Source organism: Solanum verrucosum, unplaced genomic scaffold (genome assembly GCF_900185275.1).
Source record: "Solanum verrucosum unplaced genomic scaffold, falcon-dt-bn FXZP01000746.1, whole genome shotgun sequence".
Classification (NCBI taxonomy): Eukaryota; Viridiplantae; Streptophyta; class Magnoliopsida; order Solanales; family Solanaceae; genus Solanum; species Solanum verrucosum.
In genome coordinates, this window is record NW_026020790.1 from 232,680 (window position 1) to 252,783 (window position 20,104).

Sequence of the window (20,104 nt, forward strand, 5' to 3'; positions counted from 1 at the left end):
CTTTATACCAAACACACCCTAAGTCTATCAATGCTTACCTTAACATAAATACACAATTGGTTATAATTCAACTATGTCAAGATCTCTTGAGACTTATCAGTTATCTTACAACAACATATAAACACAAAAACTTTATGATGATGCTAAAATTAAACAAGAGTGTGCGGGTCTTAAGACTCAATTTGATGCATTACTTGCTTCGGGAGGGATTCTCCCTTGTTCCGATGATGTCACTTGCCCTCCTTGATCCTCTCAATCTCAACCTACTCAGCATCCAGTTTATGGTCAACAAAGAGATTCGATAGAGGAGTCTATTAGTGAGGAAGATGATGAGGAACATGTGGCCAACACACTGCCGCATTATTGAAGTTTAGAGTTGTAATAGATATAATTTAAATTCCTTACTTTAAGGTTGTTTTATGAGACTTGTTATGTGTTTTGTTAATGCAAGATATTTTTGAAATCCTATTATATAACTTATAACTTTTATGTTTTATTTGTCCAAATTTGAATTACTTTAAGTTGATTTTCATATTGAGTTGATAAGAGAATATTTAGTAAATGTATTTTGTTGTATTGATTGAATGTTGGCAGCTCTTTGATCTTGATTTGGCTGATTAGAATATGTATTGAATTAAAATGGTAGGTGTGCAGCTGCACTCTGCAGCAATGCATTGCTCCTACTGATCCAACAAAGCTAGGTAAATGGAAGATTAAAGATACTCGAGTGATGACATGGATTCTTGGGTCAATTGACCCTCTTATTGTTCTTAATCTCAGGCCGTACAAGACAGTTAAGACCACGTGGGATTACTTATAAAAGGTTTCCAACCAAGATTACTACGATTGAAAATGAAACAAATAGTTCATCAAGGTAACGTAATGTAAACATTACCGCGATTGATTTAAGCTTGATCGGCTTAACATTAGGCACTCTGTTGTAATCAAGCAGCAATACTGAAAACTGTGATATATAGTGACCTAAAGAACCAAAAATATGTAACAAGAATTTTGTGATCAACCAGGCTGAAAAGGACCATGTTACATAAAAAGCACCATAACCCACAGACGAACAACCAGGGACTAACATATTGGATTCAATTATCAAGTTGATATCTTCAAACGAAAATCAAGGTCTTTAGAGAAGTGGTATATTATATTGCACGGAATCACCAAAACTAAAACTAGAAATCAATACGTAATTATATCTTCTTTTTCTTTTCACCAGAATTGGTTCGTACTTTCACGATACCTACACTTCCTTTTCTGTCACAAGAATTGACAAGGAAAGAAAACTAAAACTAAAACTAAAACAAAACATAACTTATGAGAACCATTTCTTTCTTATCCTATTTTCCATTCTTCTACTGTCAAAATATCATCAATCTACTTATCTCCTTCTTACTGATGCATCATATTATATGCACATAAGAGGATCGTTAACTAACAAGGTATGCCGGGTTTGCACTTGAGCACGCCAGCAAAGCGAGTGAGTCGTCCTGCATGTGAACCAGGCTTGAACTTGATCTTATGATTTTTTGTCAATGCAGTTTTTTTCTTGTCTTGTGGTCCTGACTCCACAAAATAAGCTCCATTTAAGAACGAATCGCCCTCTGATACCCATTGCCACTTCTTCCACTCGGATTCTGGTGCGTAATCCCTCTTAGTCACCTGCATTTAGCACCATCATGTTATGTTATCAATCCACATAGTACAAACCAATAGTGCATATAGTTTAGTATTTATATACATCTAAAAGTACAATATCACACTAAAGAGTGCAAATTATGTTATTTTGTTGGCTAAGACCGATTTTCTAATAGAGAGGATAGTGTCTTGAGTTGATCAATGTCGGAGCCAGGAATTTATGAAAGGAGATTCAAAAAGTATTAGACTTGTCACACTAAAGCAACTTTTGAACCCTTTTTGCTACTACGAGGGTGTTTGACTAAGCTTATCAAACTGATTTATAAGTACCTTTTAGCTTAACATTAGAATCTTCCCTTACATATCAAGGGGATTCAACAGTTTATGTATAAATAACAAACTCGATTTTGTCTTTATATCACAATATAATTTTACGATGAAGGGAATCCAATTGAACCATCTTGGCTCTACATAGCTCCGCCCCAGGCTGATAGATTTGATTCCAACCAAAAATGACTTAAAAAGAAAAGAGTGTTGTATGATAAAGACTATTACATTACCAAAACTGATTATCTTATGTCACTAGGTACTTGTGAACCTACCTGATATAATCATTTATGAATTTTCCAAAAAAAATGGTGAAGTGTACCTGCTTAGTATTAGGATTATCGGCAGCCTTGAAACGATTACCCTGACTGATAATGGTTGGATGAGCGCTGCCACCAATCGCGTACATTTGCCAATGAGTGTAGTCATTGTTGACAACATGGAAGAATCCCCATCTGCACCTTGGCATCCTCTGAATCAATCCCTCCCCGAACCGATTGAATGCAACTGTGACTTGCATTATTGAATCTTGAGGGAAAGCATCAGTTGCCCCCAAAAGCATCACCTGAATCATCATTTGTAATCAAACTTTAACTACTAGTATATGGCTTTTTTTAAGGGTAGTAATTAGTAAAGAGTAACGTTACGTCGTTATGATGGTTGAATTTGCAATTAGAAATGGTGATTGCAGTGGAAGCCATGATGGCATCAACAAGGCCATCGGTACATTCTGACAAAGTGCAATGATCAATCCAGATATGGTTGGAACCAAAAATGGAAATGCCATCGCCATCGCTCACCGTCCTTAGACCAATATGGTTAACAGAATATCTTATCATGCCACCATTAGTAGATATGATATTCTGAATCCTGATGTTGTGGATTATGACATTATGCACGAATTGGATCGTTAATCCAGCACCATTGGCTATGTGAACAGCAACTCCCCTGCCATCGATTGTCTTATCACTCGTGATCATAAGTTCTTGTTGCAACTTGATCACCATTGATTTCTCAAAGATGATCCACAATGGCTCCTCTTGAATCACAGCATGACGAAGGGTCCCCGGCTTTGGTTCCTGCACGTTATCATCTGATTCATCGGTGACAACATAGTACTTGCCATTCTTACCACCGGTCGTTTTGTGGCCAAATCCTCTAGCACACTCTTCCAAATCCTTCCTGTTTTCAGTCCAATTTTTGTCACACCTCCAGCATCTGTCAATTGGATTGGTTGCCATGCATTTATTTTTTTCTTTAAGATGCCTCCTTAAGCTTTTATACTTCAGCAATGCACTGCATAATACATAGAGTAAAATTCAAGTCATTATTCCTAAACCTATGTAAGTGAAATCAAAGAAACAGCTACAACTACGCCTCAATCCCAAACGAGTGAACAAACAAGTTAGGTCAGCTATACATATGATGAAATGTCACAGTCCATGTCTCTCTATTTAAGATTGTCGCTATCCAATATTACAAAAAAAAAAAAAAAGTTTCTGTAGCATTAGAGGTTCTCTACATTTTCTTCTGTCATATAAATCTCGAACGAGTCTAAAAAAAACCTCTAGCAAATATTGTACCTAAATAAACATTCTAACATAACAAAAACTTTATCTCAACTAAATGATATTCCCTTCATTCCACTTTATGTGGTTCATTTTCCGTTTTAGTTCATTCAGAAAATCATGACACTTGTAAATTTGAGGGGAAAAATTAACTATACACTTTCCAGTTTACCCTTAATGAGAAGCTAATTTTATAACCATGAAAATATGACATGTTTAAGGTTTATAGCCACACATAAATATAACATGTTTTAGACCACAAAATTTCAGAAGTCCACATTTTTTTCTTAAATTCCATGGACATTCAAACATTTCACATAAATTAGAACGGATAGAGTATCGTCTATATACATTTTTCGTCCGTTGAACCCTATTTTTTGCTAGTTCTGCATTCTTTGTTGCCCGAACCATCCATAAAATGTAACACAGAGTATGTTTGAAGGATCCGAGCAACATAATCTTCACGAAGAAAAAGAAAAAAATAATCAAGAAACCACTTACTTTCCAACTTCTTCGTTGAATGCATTAGTTACTTCCTCAGGATTATGTGTATATGCTTCAAGTGAAGAGTTGAGGGCTTCCAAAGTTTGTTTTTCCAAATATGCATCAAATTCAGCAATTCTGGCATGTAAATGTGGGACTAATGAAGCTAACCATATGAACAATATTAACAAAATTGAATTCCCACTAATAAAGGCCATAGCTTTTTATCTCCTTTAATTTTCTTTTTTCTTTTGTAGTTGTGTTCTTTTTTTTTTCTTTTTTTTTTGGTATTTCTTGCGAATCACCAGAGAAGTTTGTGATTCAGGGCGGAGCTAGAATATAGTTTTAAAGATTCCGTTGAATTCAGTAGCTTCGGTTCAAACCTTGTGTTTGTCTTTAAAAGTTGATTGAATATGTAAAATCATTAGTTTAGAATCTAAATTATGCACCCTTCAACTTCAAAACTTGGCTTGGCTTCGTCTAGTGACTTGCATTTTGCATGTTATTTCTAGAGGGAAGCCATGTATATAGAGAAAGTTGTTTTATCTATCTATAAATCCTATAGGTGAGATTCTAAAAAATAGAAAATATAAAAGGAAGTACATAGAGATATTATACAACACACAATAGAACTTGAGAAGAAACAAATACGGGTGTCCAAAGACTTATTTTGAGGTAGCTACTTGTGTTTTACTAACTAACTTTTCAATGTTTGTGTGAAACAAGTCATGAATAATTCTCAAGAAAAATCAACTACTTGTGTACACCTTTTTTTATCGTGAGTTTAATTTCTATGTATTGACTTGCGGTATGTAATAAATATTTATATAATTAAATTTATTAAGAATTTATAGGTAAGTCTCTTAATAGACATTAATCAATAATTAGGTAAAAATGGTAATTTAATTATCTAATATCACAGGTAAAAATCCAATGATGGTATTAAAAAAATATTATTAATGTAAATAACTTAAATCCTTTTATTACAGGCAAATTGGATATTTAGGTCGGTGAGTACAACCAACCCCACGCTACATTTTCGTGCTATTAAGAATTTGTATATCGCAGCCCAATTTACTTGATACTTTTTGCTTTTCAATAAAATAATTCGACTTATCTTTTAATCTAAATTGTATTAGAATTTGGATGCTCAAAATAATATGAAAAGTACTCTAATTCAGTTGCATCTTTTTCTTCATAAAGTCTTTTTTAAATTATTAATAAAAATTCTACATAATTTAAATTCTGAGAAGAACATAGACAATAAGCACATAAAGAGTGTAAATAATTAAACATAATCATGTGTTTCAGAATTTAACGTTTTATTTAGAAGAAACGCGTAAATACTGCCACAACATATAAGATTGTAATTTTTTGGGATATAGATAGATAGAGTAAGTAGATCAAAAAAAAACCTTACTTAGGCATTTCATTAAATTCCTTATTAGGAAAGTAAGCCTTAATTTATGTTAAAATAAAGCTCTAACTTACTTCTTCAAGTTCTCCAAGTATTCAATAATGATCTACAAATGTTAGAGCTAAAATACTTATATTAATTATATATAATATAATCATACGAAAAGTAAAAGTTTTGGAGTAGAAAAACGATTTTTCCAAAACTTATATTTGTTTGGTTGTTTCAAACAGTTGAAAATAATATTTGAAATTTATAGGTCAATTTTGAGAGTTGATAAGAATTGATTTTGATTGAATATTCAAACCGAAACTCAGAAACAAAGAAGAACAAATCTCTTCTTTTTTTTCAGATCTATATAAATAATGTGTACTTTGTGTTTTGAGTATGCTATTTGTATTTCAATTGTATCACTGAACATAAAGTGACACACAGAGACATACACAAATACACTCAACAACATAACTGTATGCAAATTATACGAACGTTGTATGGTTTAACTAGAGTATTTTTTTTTAAAACAGAGGTAGGGGAAGAGGAAATGGGGAGGAAATTACAATGTGGAAAATCAAGCTCTCACCAATAAGGTGGGGAGTTCAGGTAGTCAACCAACGAACTATTAAAATTCTCCAATGAGAGTATGCAAATTGTATATAAGTTATATATTTTGACATGCAAAATACATTCAACAACATAACTCACCAACAAGCTTTCATTTGGTATATAACACCAAATAAAAAATATAAGTTGAACACACATGCTATAGCCAACATCTCCCACAATATGCATAGCATTTCCCCTCTTATTTTCATGTTACTTTTTACTGTTTTGGAGGGACATACAATACAATACAGTAAAACATAAGTAACAAGCCACATGAAGAAAGAAAAAAATCAAACATCAACCCCATTGCAGCCATGGTTCACACGCCAAGATATCCTGCAATTAAATTAGTTTAGACAAAAAAAGAGGAAAAATTAATTATTACAAATGCTTGGAAATACATCGACAACCCCTTAAACTTGTCAGCAAATTTTATTTAGATACTCAAACTAAAACTTGTTCCAATTGAACACTTGAACTCATAATAAAGTGTTTCTATAAGCACTTTAGGATCAAATTTTGTCGAAAAAAAAGTTGTGCTTGTTCTGAAGCATATGTCAACTCTAGAGATATAGTAACATGGAGAAGACAATTGTTTCAAGTATCGATAGAAGATAGGTTTAAGTTAACCACATAAAATATGTCATTATCCTTTAAGTACACACATCAGCCTCAATTGGAATAGGTCTAAAGTTTTATGGCATTGAAACAAATGCATATAAATAAAGAAGGTGACATTTTAAGTGTTTATGGCTTATTGAGACAAATGCATATAATTAAAGAAGGTGACATTTTAAGTGTTTAACTTATCCATATAATGGATGTTTGAGAAAGTTTGTCATAATTTGAACTGAAGAAACACTTTTTCATGTGTTTAAGTACTCAATTGAGACAAGCCTTAATTTGAGTGTCTAAATGAAATTTGTTGGCAAGTATAAGAGGTGGTCCATGTATTAAAGCCTAAAATATACTTATATGACATAAAGCTCATCCACCAAAATTGGATCGGCACTGAATCTCTAGGTAACTGAGTAACAAATTTTATGAGGGAGATCTATGTTGATGGAAGAAGTGTCAAAAACAATAGGAGTGCAGAAATTTTATAGCTAAAATGTTTAAGCGCTTAACAGGGTGTGTTCTCAGCTATTTTCAACAACCTAAGACTACTAAACACAAGTAATTTTCGTGAACAAATGATTTCATATAAAACAACATGGGAGAGTGCAGGTTTTAGGGGTTCCAAGCTAAACAATCAATTTTTACACTGCAATGTTGCCAAACTTACAGAAGCGAACGATCTTCCAGTGTTGGTTCCTGTTGTCTCCTTTCCACCATTCCCAAAGACAAACAGTGGTCCCATCGCGGACACCTCCATGCTGTTTATCAGCATTCCATGCATCTAGATTGAGGTTAATGTTATTGACCATCCTAACTGCTCGATAACCATCACCCACGTCCCTGCTCTCTGTCCATAAGATTGACGCATCAAGAACGTCGGGATTGTACGGGGTGAGCTGCACCTGTAAAAGAAGTCCAAGAGGAATGTAAACTTTCTATGCTTCCTTCCCTATCAGAAGCCATGTAATATTAGTAAGACAGGACCCCTGAGCAACAGTGTGTTCGACTGTTCGTTACCCTTGGGGCATAGTAAAATCTATTATGCATTTGAGGCAAAGGAAGGTGCATGGAGGCAAGGAAGGCAAATATTAGTTGAAAATGTATATAGCACGTGTATGACATCTGTAGGCAACAGGACAATAGCAATTACTATCACAAGGAACAAGGTTTATTTAAGATGTCAATACTTCTTGTATAAACTCAAGCCACTAATGCCCATGTTTCATCAATTTTCCATTAACTATGAGGTTTTCTACAGTTAATGGATCAAAACTCAAACTTAACATGGCTACGATTTCCCTATTCTCTAGTTCTAACAGAACTTAACCTATACCCTCGGTCTATTTCTATGTTTGGTCTACCTAAGACTTTTCTCATGTTTGATAAGCCTATGCCAGTTGCATTTTGTGCTTATTTTAGGAGTTTCATGTCTTCTTTTTGATAAAGAAAGAAAAGAGACATAAATACTCCTAGAATAAGCACAAAATGCAACTTGCACAAGAAAGTATATGCAAATCTTCTCTCAAAAAAAAAAAAAAAGTATATGCAAGTTGGGTTAAGAAAGTATATGGACACTATCTTGTTTTATTTATACAATGTCAAATCTTGATGTTAAAAGACTGGGTATTCATACACACTCTCTTCGTGTTTCAAGGTACAAATTCTCTTTAGAAAGATGATACATTCTGAGATGGCCACTTAACATATGAAACCGTATGGAACCTTAGAAGATCTTGGCAAGAGGATATGAAGGCTCACAATAGGCTAAAGTGGAGAGTCCAGTGGAGGATTTGTAAGACCAACTACAATAGCATGATAGCCATAGTCTCATTGCAGTGGCTAGTTTTGTAATACTATAAACAATAGATATTACGGCATCTTACGGGTCGGTTCGTATCTACAATGGATAAGATCCGAGTCTAGTCTATAGGAGGTTATAAAAGAAAAGGAGCAATAATCATTTTCTTTTTCTACCAAGAAGGTGCTATTGCTCCTTTTTTGGAGTTCGATAAATTCATAATAAATTCATGTGCATCTTCCAGGTACCTCGTATCAGGCACGCGAAATTATCTTATACATTTATCTTCCTAATTCTAACATAAAGGATGATACCCATCAGCTTCTACAAAAAAGAAAAAAGAATGAACAAAATAACGATGCCTCCTTAAAGCCAATTTCAGGTTACCAGGGTGTACAAACAAGTGCTATAAATCTTCTTAGCCAATAAGCTATCATTGGTTGCACAGAGAATCGTCGCTTTGTTTGGCAATTTATACAAGTTGTCTTGATCATCAATCTAGAACTAGATGGTGCAAAATACATTTAAGCTCACTATGATATCCAGGACCGACTAAGGCCCTGTTTGTTTACACTTAATGGAGGTCTAAATCATTTAGATCTCAACTAATCAAATGCATTTGTTTTTTTCCTCTACACCACTCTTAAAACCATGTTTCAGCTAATGCCAATTACACAACCAACCACATCTGATAAATTAACCCCAAGTTGCTAAAATTAAGCCCAAAATCAGCTGCACATCTGCCCTCACCCATTTTTTTTATGAGGCTGCCCTCACCTACCTAGAGGGGGATCAGTGACCTGGGTCCAATGAGTTATTCACACCCCCAAGAAAATGAAGCATAAATTAGATCTCTTGCTAAAGAGTGAAATTAGATATTTGCAAGAAGAGTCTCTTTTGTGTTGGAGCACATATTATAAAGATATCAAAAACTATATAGCAATAACACCATTTCCTTCTCTCCACCTATTCCTTCAGATAAAAGCAATGCACACATAATCAACATTATCTTCTTATTATTCCTTTTTAAAGATAAAATAGCAATAGGTGAATGTTGGTACTGTTTAACTTCTATAGTTGTTTCGTTTATAGCTTATGATCTGTAACTGTCAACTGCAAGTGCAAGTTCGACATCTCAACATAATTAAGTAAATGAAGTGATCTCTCTAATAGCTCAAACTTTTTAGATGAAATGGTCACACAATTCAACATGGTATGATCCTGAATTCGAGTCTCACCACCAAACAAAAACCCTTCAGTTTATATATTGGATTACACTTTCCCTCAAACTGTCTAGGTTTCTCTCCCTCCATAAAGTCCAAACAATCCATACTTGAATATCTTTTTCTTCTAAAAGAACTCATAACTGAGCCTTCAAATAATTTAAATGATCCTTTATCCTTCATACTCAACATTAAATTGCAAAAGATTCATTTTCCTGTTTTTTCTAGGCAACCTGTGAAAAAGTCCCAGTCTGCATCATTTGCAAGTCAGAGTATTTGCATTAGGTAGAAATAACCTGCACTAAAAGCCGCCGGACAATCACACACAAAAAATAGAGAATTACGAAGCATACACTGATACAGCGGAAATCTCACACATGCAGATACCACAAGTAAACACTCAGGGGATAGACCTAGGAGCTAGAAATGGAAGATATTAGGTGCAGTTTGATATACATACACAATACAGTGACAAATAATTGACTGGGCACTGACTTTCTTTCCGCCTCACACACTCACAGTCCTCATCTCCATTAAACCCTCCATCTCTAGCATGGTACTACTTGAAACACCCCAAACCATCACAAATCATAGCATTTGCATTAGGTAGAAATCTCTAATCTCCTTTCTAGGACAAAGCAATGGGTTGGCTATCAAAGTTCATTCCTTTGTGAAGTTTAACATTATTGAGGATATCATCAAACTATGCAGCACAAAAAATAAAATCAAATAGTTATTTTCAGAGCTTATGGTTAACCAAGAATTGAACATACAGGATGAGAGGCGCCAATAGAGTGCTTCAGTGCCAGTCCTGAAGCTTTATTAACCAGAGCAAAGCTTGGAAATCCCTCTTCATCCTTCACTTTAGTACTGCACTTCTCATCTTTATACCAGTGCTGTAACAAATTTCATCCATTACAACAAATTCACAGTAAACAACAAAATCAAAAGAAGAAAAAAAACCTACTTGAAATGGATCTGATGGATCATTAGAAGCCAGAACAACTTTTTCATCACGGATAGTGAGAGAGTAATTAGTATCAGCCTTAGTATAAACCCTAAAAGAAGGTTTATCCATAAGCTCTGGATCTGAAGTTTGATGGTGGAAAGCTGAAGGCACATGTGGTTGAAAATGATGACGATCATGATGCCGATCACCACTCTCACTCTCATGAGACACGTGTTCAACAGAGGAATAGTCGGAAGTAGGTGGTGGTGGTGGGGCGTCATAGTAATCGGACCTCGGCGGTGGACGATTGTAAGATCCACCATAGTTCTCCTCCATCGGCGGCGGAGGATAGTTAGTCCGACCATAACTATCATCCATCGGCGGTGGAGGATAGTGAGGCCGGCCATAATTAGGTTCCATCAGTGGTGGTGGTCCACCTTCATGAGAAGTATGAAAGACATGACCAACTTGAGGAGGTGGTGGTGGTTCATCGTAGTATGACGGTGGTCGGTGGCCGGGAGGTGGAAACTCTTCTCGACGGTCGTCGTCGTCGTCGCGACGGTGGTGGTGGCCGTCGTGGTGGTGTCCAAAAGGATATTCCATTTGTTAGATAATAATAGTATTAAATTTTAGCACAATCTTTTTTCTTTGATTCTACATATTATATATTGTTGGTGTGTGTGACATGTGTCTATGTTTAATTTAGTTGTTAAGCTAACTTTTAAAATAGGAAAATACCTAAGTTTTCTATACTACCATTATTATTGCACACATGTCCCATTTTTAGTTGTTGTGTGTTGTGATTGATTTGTTAAGCTATCTTGATTGACCTTTTATTTTAAAACTAGATTCTTAAGGCCCGTGATACGGGCCCAATATAATCAATTATTAATCATTATTTGACAAATATTAAAAGGTATTTCTATAGCATTCTGATCAACATAAATTAATATCAAAAAATAACCATCAAAGAATATAGTGCATTGAATGGTGTTTCTCCTTCCTTAATTAAATATCTTAATTTTAAGTTTTGGATATGAAAAGAATTCTTAATAGAGAGCTCTATATCTGAATGGGCAACTCCAATATAAATATCGAATACTGAATAAAAATATTAAATTAAATTAACCCAATAATATTTTAAAGTATAATTGATATTAGCGATGGGTAGATTCATTTTTTAAGTTGTAAAACTCTGAAGTATAATATTCAATTTATTTATTTATTTATATTACTATAAGACACAAATTTAGTAGGATTCAGAGTTAATTTGTCTGTTAGATTGGATTATATCCTATATAAAAATCATGAATTATTATGTATTATCATCTTGAAATCTATCTTATTCATTTCAATTAATTTGTCGAATTTTTCTTTATAATCTATTAAAAAGTAATGTCCCTTTTCTTTTCTTAGTTCCAACTCCACATAACATATTTAAGATCACAAGATTAAAAGACATTTACTATATTTCACATATTTAAAATTTAAAATCACAAGATTCAAAAATCTTCCTTAATTTCTTAAACTTCATGTCAAGTCAATATAGAACAAACACGTTGAAACAGAGAGATTAATATTTTTTATTTATCATTCATACATAAAAATTAGAACTAAGAAGCATGTTTCACTATTACATGAAGTTCTATATATGCATAATTTGTCTTAATGAACATAATTTTTTTAGCATGATACAAATGTGTTTTTGGTTCTCTTTTTTCATGCACAATAACTTATAGGAACAAGTATTTTTGTTATTTTTATCAATTAAGTGAAAAAAATTCAAACAATCTGAAAACATAAATGCATTTTCTCTGTTTTAAAAAAATCTATTTAGAATTAAATGTTAAATTAGCATGATATTTTAATACATAGATCATTACATATTGTATTGATTTCCTCATCCAGATATTTTATCTTATTCCAAAATTTATTCATAATTTTTAAAATTACTATTAATGATTTGCTATTTTTGTCATCTCTTTCTAAATATTAATCTACTTAAATTTATTTTACTTCTCTAATTAATGTATTGATTTTTTGTGTTCCGATTCTTAACTTCCTATTTCAAACAAAAGAATAGCAATATTAAGTAAATAAAGTAAACAATCTGATTAATCTTAAAATTTAAAATATTCTATTATCAAAATATTCTTATCATTAATGTACGTAAATTGAACACGAAAAATACTTATTATTTCTCTTTAATATTTGATTCGCAAAATTTTAAAACTATTTATTTAAAAAATTAGTTAGTTTCTTAGTTTACTTTAATTTCATTTAATTTATCTATCCATTTTATTTATTAATTTTTATTTTTATGTAAATATTTTTATTTTTTAATACATTTTAAATCATGTTTGTTTCTTTTTATATTTATTTTAGTGCAAAAAGTAAAGGTGTTAATGAAATATAAATTGATTTAATAAATGGGTCCCATCATTTTTAGATAGTACGGCTACTTATTTTTATTTTTAATACATTTTAAATCATGTTTGTTTCTTTTTATATTTATTTTAGTGCAAAAAGTAAAGGTGTTAATGAAATATAAATTGATTTAATAAATGGGTCCCACCAGTTTTAGATAGTACGGCTACTTATGATATTTTTATGCTTTTCATGATAGAAAGTACACGTGGCCATCATAATAATAGCAACTTGGCTGTGTAATCTGGGAAATTCAATAATTTTGCAGCAGAAAGTACAATTGTTTTAAGCTGATAATTTTGGTAAAATGACAAAAGTGCCCCTAGTCGTCCTGGTCGTCTTCACTCTTCTATATAATAGAATAGAAAAATAGATAGAAATATAAAGTTGAACAAGTAGACAAATGTGTCCTACGAGACATAATTCACGTAAGACGCCACATAGAATGTCGCATAGGACATGAATTATATCGCCACGTAGGACGTCAAGTAGGACACATGTGTCTACTTGTTCATTTCTATACAAATTTTTGTGTCTACTATGCACATCCAAAATTGGAGGACACTGATGTCAAATGAAACCAAATTAAATGACATATTTATGTATTATGCATTTTAGAAAAATATATTTATATTTTTTTATAAAATTTAACCAAACACGACTTTAATTATACATTTTTTTAATAAAATAAAAACTATATTTTCATGACCGAACCAGATTAAGAAAGAAAATGATTAAAAGGCCTCGAATTTAAATTTTGAATATGAAAAAAAATCTCATTAAAAGTAGTAAGTACATTCAAAAATAAATATGAACTCAAATTAATTATTTTTTTTAAAAAAAATAAAAAATATGTGGTCTTGAATGCATAGACTTTTGAAGTGAGTCAAAAATGGGGTCCATGTTTTAACTTTGCATTAATTTCTTTTACTCCTCCCAATGTGTTGTACACGTGTGACAATGAAAATCAACAACTTAATGGTGGATAAAGTGGGAATTACATAACTTTTGGCTAGTTTTTTTGGAATATTCAATACTTTCAATGCAAAATGTACAATTAAGTTAAGCTTGAAATTTTATTAAATTGACAAAAATACCATTGGTCGTCCTGGTCGTCTTCACTCTTCTATATAATAGAAATGAGAAAAAATCAGAGTGAATCCACAACATTACTAGAAGATTTGTAGGAATTTAACATGACATCAATTTTCACTTAAACATTTTAAGTAAATCTTGTCTATTTTAAAAATCTGTTATAAAGTTTTATTATGTTATTTTGAACTTTTTTGACAATTAGAAAAAGAAAAAAAAACTTAAGAAGATTGTAATACATTTATTGATAGTGCGGTAAATAGCTAATTAAATTATTATATGTAGCTTTTTAAGTAGAAAAAATATTCCAAAATTTATTTAATTAATAAAATAAAAATTACATTTTTAAGAAAATAACTTACACTTTATCCCCTCGTCAGAGGTTATATTCTCTACTATATCCAAAAATCTCTTTTGTAGAAACAACCTCCTCACCCCCCCCCCACCCCCCCCCCCCCACCCTCTAAACTCTCTCTGTCTCCTATAGAAAAGTTTATTTAACAAAGAAGTATAAATGTCACAGCTCTGAGCCTACACTCTAGATGTGGTCGACACTCGAAGATTATTGTCAATCCTCAAGCGAACCCTTGGCCTAGTTGATTATTTAGCGAAAGACTAAAACATACACACGAAAGCTTAAACTGATGAGCAATTTAAAAAAATAAAGTGAATTTCAAATGATGTCTGAAAATACAAAATATAAAAGATAGAATTTTAGAAAAACATTTGAACGAAAACTGATTGACTCTCTATATCTATCTATTCATGAAGCCTCTACTGTCTAAAGATGAGTGTCAGAACAAGATTCATGACAACCTCAAAATACTACTATTACTAAAGCAATAAAATTGGAGTCCTCCAAAAGCAGGGAAGTCTCACCAGAACATGACAAGTGGATGATGTGATCTCAATGGAACGTATGTTGATGTTTGCAGTAGCGAATGGCGTAAGTACATGAAACATACGGTATGTAATAAAACTGAATAAAACAAAAAACTGAACTGAAGGACTGAAAGTGTCAACTGAAGTAAAGCATGAACATGAAGTGAAATCATTTAAGCTTTACAATATATAATGAAATGATTGCAAATACTGAAATATATACACACTTTACTTTCTTGGAGAATTTCACAAACCGACAACTATCACTATGAGTCTCGTAATGATACAACATCTCATCCACGTTGCAGAACCGCCATATACTTTGCTGGAGTATAGGACTTAACTCAACTTATGGATCCAGTAAGAGCCTAACCCAAAGATGAAGCTCCTCATTTTGGACATCATGTCTAGACCATCTCTAGAGCATAGTGAGACAGTTGCACAAACTTGAGACCATACTCATTCACCAGCTTCATCTCCACTTGCTTCTGATTCACAAACTCTTCTATTTTAGCCTCTCTCAACTCTCTGGGAAAGAAGTGATCTAGGAAAGCCTCCCCAAACTCATTTCATATGCTCGCATCCACATCCTCACCACGACTCTCTTCTCATTGCTCATACCAGGTGTGTGCTACATCCTTGAGTTGATAAGCAGCAAGTTCAAATCCTTCAGCCTAAGTAGCATGCATTGCCTTGAGAATTTTCCATATCTTTTTGAGGGTCCTCTTCTACCTTAGACCCTGTGAACATCGGGATTCATCCTCAAGAAATCTCAAATTTAGAAAAATCTCACAATATACTTCTCAATTAGCTCAACGGTACCCTTGAAAGGGTTGGTTATAGCAAAAAGATGCAATGGAAGAACTAGAAAAACGTATTTAAACAAAATGGCTCTTCCACCTATAAAAAAGTTGTTTGTCGGCCTTTAATTTTGTTGATGGTCTTGTTTATCATGTATGAGTAATATAATGAGAGTTTTTTTTATTCCTACAATGAGAGGGGCACCCACAATACGCATCTCAACACATATATACAAGGGAAAAAAGGGATAAATATACCATTTAACTATTGAAAATGAAATACGTTTACCTTCGTTATATTATTGAGACATTAGAGTCTTTGTCGTCCAAAAAGTGGAACATTTGTATCCTTCACACTCAGGGGTGTACTCACCCTTGGATAATCAAGTGACACTCCTTCGTCGGAAAATTACATTGTATATAGAAGTCAAATTTTGATTTAATAAATATATATACAAGTATTGACACTTCTTGACACTAGTTAAAAGTTTAGTATAGTGGTTCAGATGTTGTAAAAATTCTTTGAGGTCGTGTTCTAGCCCTACTAGTCTCATAATTATATATTTTACTACAACTATTGACACCACTCAATGATAATCCTGGATCCGCTACTATTCACACTAACGGACGGACACATGTCATGATCTGAACAAGCTATCCAAAAAAATTCAATTTTTTCCACAATTGAAAAATCCACCCGAAAATCAATCCAGATAATTATAACCACAAAATAAAAACTCAACAAATCTACACCCAAATAAACCTCATTTTTCCTTTCTCTACACTAACCAAAAACAATCAACACTCCACGGACCATATCCACACCAGAACTTCACCGCACTACCGCAACCCCCATTTTCGCTTTGATCATAACATGATTCTAATCAAAGGATTATGGTATCTTAATAGTATAACAAAGAATATAAATATATACCATTTTTGATAATTCGAGGATATATTTGTCCATTTTTCCTATATAGAAACACTATGTGTCATAACATGTTTCTACTTAAAGAAAGTGATCAACCATATGACATCCCCTATATATTAACTTCACTACTTAAAAACTGGATTTAGCGATGGAAATTTTTTGTAGCTAAATAGAAAAATCTATCGCTAATCCTACTTAGTGACAAATTAGCGACAAATTGTCATTAACTACGAGTAAAATGACGATGGACTAGCGACGAAGTTCATAGCTAATTCCACTATTTTTGATAGTGCTTGATTCACATTGAAAAAAGGAATTAGGTTAGAGTTTATTAGATTTGATTGACGAAAGTCTACGTTAATTAAGGGATTGATAATCCTAGTCTAGTGATTGAGGTTAGGGTTAATTCTTCATGCTTGTAACCTAAAGTTGAAATGTGCTTTATACAACCTAACTAGGTTAAGACTCGCTAGTTTGTTGGAAAATGATTAATGGATAATCAAGAATTTAGAAGTTGTTAAGAAACACCATTAATGAGTTATACTCAAAGCCTATTTGACACTGCAGTTGGGAGATCAAAAATAATTTTTTTTGAGAAAAAAAAAATGTTTTTGTTGAAAAATTATGTATTTGACAAATCAGCAAAATTGTTATTAAATAGAAGCAGAAGCAGTTTTTTTGCGGAAAGAAACTAAAAATTTCTGCTTCTTGAAAAAAGCAGAAATAGAAAAAAATAATCAAGACTAAAATATCTCTTTCATATGTATATGCATATTTACCAATATATCTCTTATTAATGAATTAAAATATCTCATAAGTTTGGTTAAATTTCATTTAAGAATTTTATTTTTATTTTTATATAATAAATTTAATATTTTATTTTACGTTTATATATTATTATTTTATATTTTAAATATTATTTTACGTATAATTTTATAGAATTAGAAAAAAGGATAATAACAATATTTATGTAAGGTTAGAAAAAAGAGAAAAGAATATACAACTAAAGATTTCAACCCTCCCCCCAAAAGGTGTAATATTGATTGAATTGAAAATTCAAAATATGTACATTTTAATTGAGAAAATTTTCAAAATGTCAATATTTTGACATTTAATAGGATTCATTAGCCATACTTTTAATATTTATTTAAAATGTCAATAGTTTAGTTTGTTATGCATCTGATTTATGTATTTTCTTATTTGTTTGAATTGCAAGAATACAATTATTTAATAACAGAAAGGAGAAAATCAGGGGAGATAATATTTTTTAAAAATGAACATATCACTTAAAATTCTCATCAGTTACAATTTCAAAGAAATCAACTTTCTTTTTTATTATATTTTCATCGTAATTGTATACCAATATTTTTTACATTTTATGTGCCGACTTTACCATTTAAATTAAAATTGGTATTTTACTTTCATAGTGAAAACTACAATTTGTATCTCAACGATCAAAATTGTATTACATGATTGCCAAATATATTTTTCTTTTATTTGTATTACAAAATTATTATTGATTGTATCCCAATATAATCTAATCATTACATATGAATATGATTTATGAAAGGATACAAGATTTTGGGGAAATAATACAATATGTTGAGGAGGGATATAATATTCTAGAAAATATATAAATTGATTATGAAAGAAATAGAGATGCAAGATTCTGAAAAAAAAATAAATAGCATACATAGTGGAAATAATACAATCTATTGAGGAAGGATACAAAATTTTTAAAATATATATAAATTGACTGTGAAAAAAATAGAATACGTCTATGCTTAAGAAATATAAATCAACTAGTGAAACTACCCGAGCTTCGCGCGGGAATTTGATATCACAAAATTTATAAAATAATACTTAAAATCTATCAGTCATTAAAACTAAAACACTATGTTATCTTACATACAAGATTAAGTAGTAACGAACATTAATAATATAAAAGAAAATAATAATTATAACATCTTATCATTTATCCTTCAATCAATCATCTTTAATTTGATTTTATTATTTATCATTTTGCTTCCAAGAAGTATTACTATTTGATATTTTTCGGGAATCAAATGAGCAACCGAAGATATTAAATTTTCTAATAAATAAATAATCGTTGGTGAAGGGATAAATAAATTTTAAAAGAATGAAAAAGTGAACAAATATTCTAATTCTAACGTGTAGAAAGTTCAATCATACCGTTTGCTTTACATATATCATTTTAAAGTTCCTCATTTAAATGTATCATAAGTAATTATTAAAATGAAAAGAATGTATCATATAGGACAATAATTCAACTTATTATATATACTTGAAAGGGAAAATATTACATAAAACTATTAAGTTTATTTGAGTGTTTTTTTTAAATCAACATACTAGAGTGATGAAGTTCAATTTGAAACTACAATTCGATAGAGAAAACTTGCGTGAATACACAATTAACGTGTGTTATTTAATATGTATTAACAAATACTTATAACAATAACTTTGCACGTAGAAACATAAACAACAAAGTATAAAACAAACATACCAGAATCTGTAACAATAGAATGAAACAGAAAGGAAAAAATCGAGCTCATTGAATGCATAGTGTCCGCTTAAGGAAATTATTATCCTCTAGTACCCCCGGGTTTAAAGGAATAGATCCTCTCATGATAGAACAATTCTATTCAGCAGTGTATTGATACAAAATATTTAATTATGCAGAAGAAGAAAAAGTTCAGAATTTTCGTTGTTTTAAAATGAGATGAAATCCCTCTATTTATAGAAAACAAAGGATAGTGTGAACAAATATTTATTGTTCCTTATCGGAAAGGTCACAACGCTTTGGAAAAGTTGCAACCCTTCGGAAAGGGCACAACCATTCATAAAAGTTACAACCCTTCGGAAAGGTCACAACCCATCATAAAAGTCACAATTTTTCATAAAAGTCTCAACTCTTCATAAAAGTCTCAACTCTTCATAAAAGTCACAACTTTTCATAAAAGTCACAACTTTTCATGAAAGGGGAAGGTTAGTTTTGGAAATAAATAAATTTAAAAGGAAATCTTAGCTTGTGGTGGCGCCAAGTAGGCGTGCCTAGGGTTATCTTTTATATAAATATATGATTTGACAAAGCTATTTGAATGAATACAAACAAAAAAAGAAATACAATGTTTTTAATAAAAATACAAATCATGAGTAAAAGAAAAACAATTGACAAGTAAAAATTAATATGAATACAATCCTGGTATGAATAAAATTCAACTTTCTTCTCTCACTCTCTCTTTCTTCTTCTTCGTATGCTATGTTCCTTTTTCTGATTTTTTTTCATCAAATCCAAATTCAAATCCGTATTCACTTGTGCAT

The 20,104-nt window shown here is 31.7% G+C and overlaps 3 protein-coding genes across 4 annotated transcripts in view; 1 reads left to right on the forward strand and 2 right to left on the reverse strand.

The window, feature by feature from the left end:
* The window catches only part of LOC125813113 (mitochondrial outer membrane protein porin of 36 kDa), a 244,050-nt gene that overhangs the window by 161,326 nt on the left and 62,620 nt on the right, over nt 1-20,104 (forward strand). The gene's annotated exons all lie outside the window — the stretch shown is intronic.
* LOC125813107 (pectate lyase-like) lies at nt 1,288-4,265 on the reverse strand. Its single transcript, XM_049492590.1, has 4 exons — nt 4,044-4,265; nt 2,622-3,270; nt 2,297-2,539; nt 1,288-1,671 (listed from the first exon to the last, which is right to left on the reverse strand). Exons 1-4 carry the CDS (start codon nt 4,241-4,243, stop codon nt 1,444-1,446), a joined length of 1,320 nt encoding a protein of 439 aa, XP_049348547.1. The 5' UTR covers nt 4,244-4,265; the 3' UTR covers nt 1,288-1,443.
* Nucleotides 6,176-11,293, reverse strand: LOC125813112 (ricin B-like lectin EULS3). Of its 2 annotated transcripts, XM_049492595.1 has the most exons (4): nt 10,649-11,236; nt 10,455-10,577; nt 7,328-7,562; nt 6,176-6,378 (listed from the first exon to the last, which is right to left on the reverse strand). In XM_049492595.1, coding segments are annotated over exons 1-4 (945 nt in total). In that variant the 5' UTR covers nt 11,234-11,236; the 3' UTR covers nt 6,176-6,376. The 2 variants fall into 2 exon arrangements, with proteins under 2 accessions (XP_049348552.1, XP_049348551.1); XM_049492594.1 differs by lacking the exon at nt 6,176-6,378 and having other exon boundaries at nt 7,266-7,562; nt 10,649-11,293.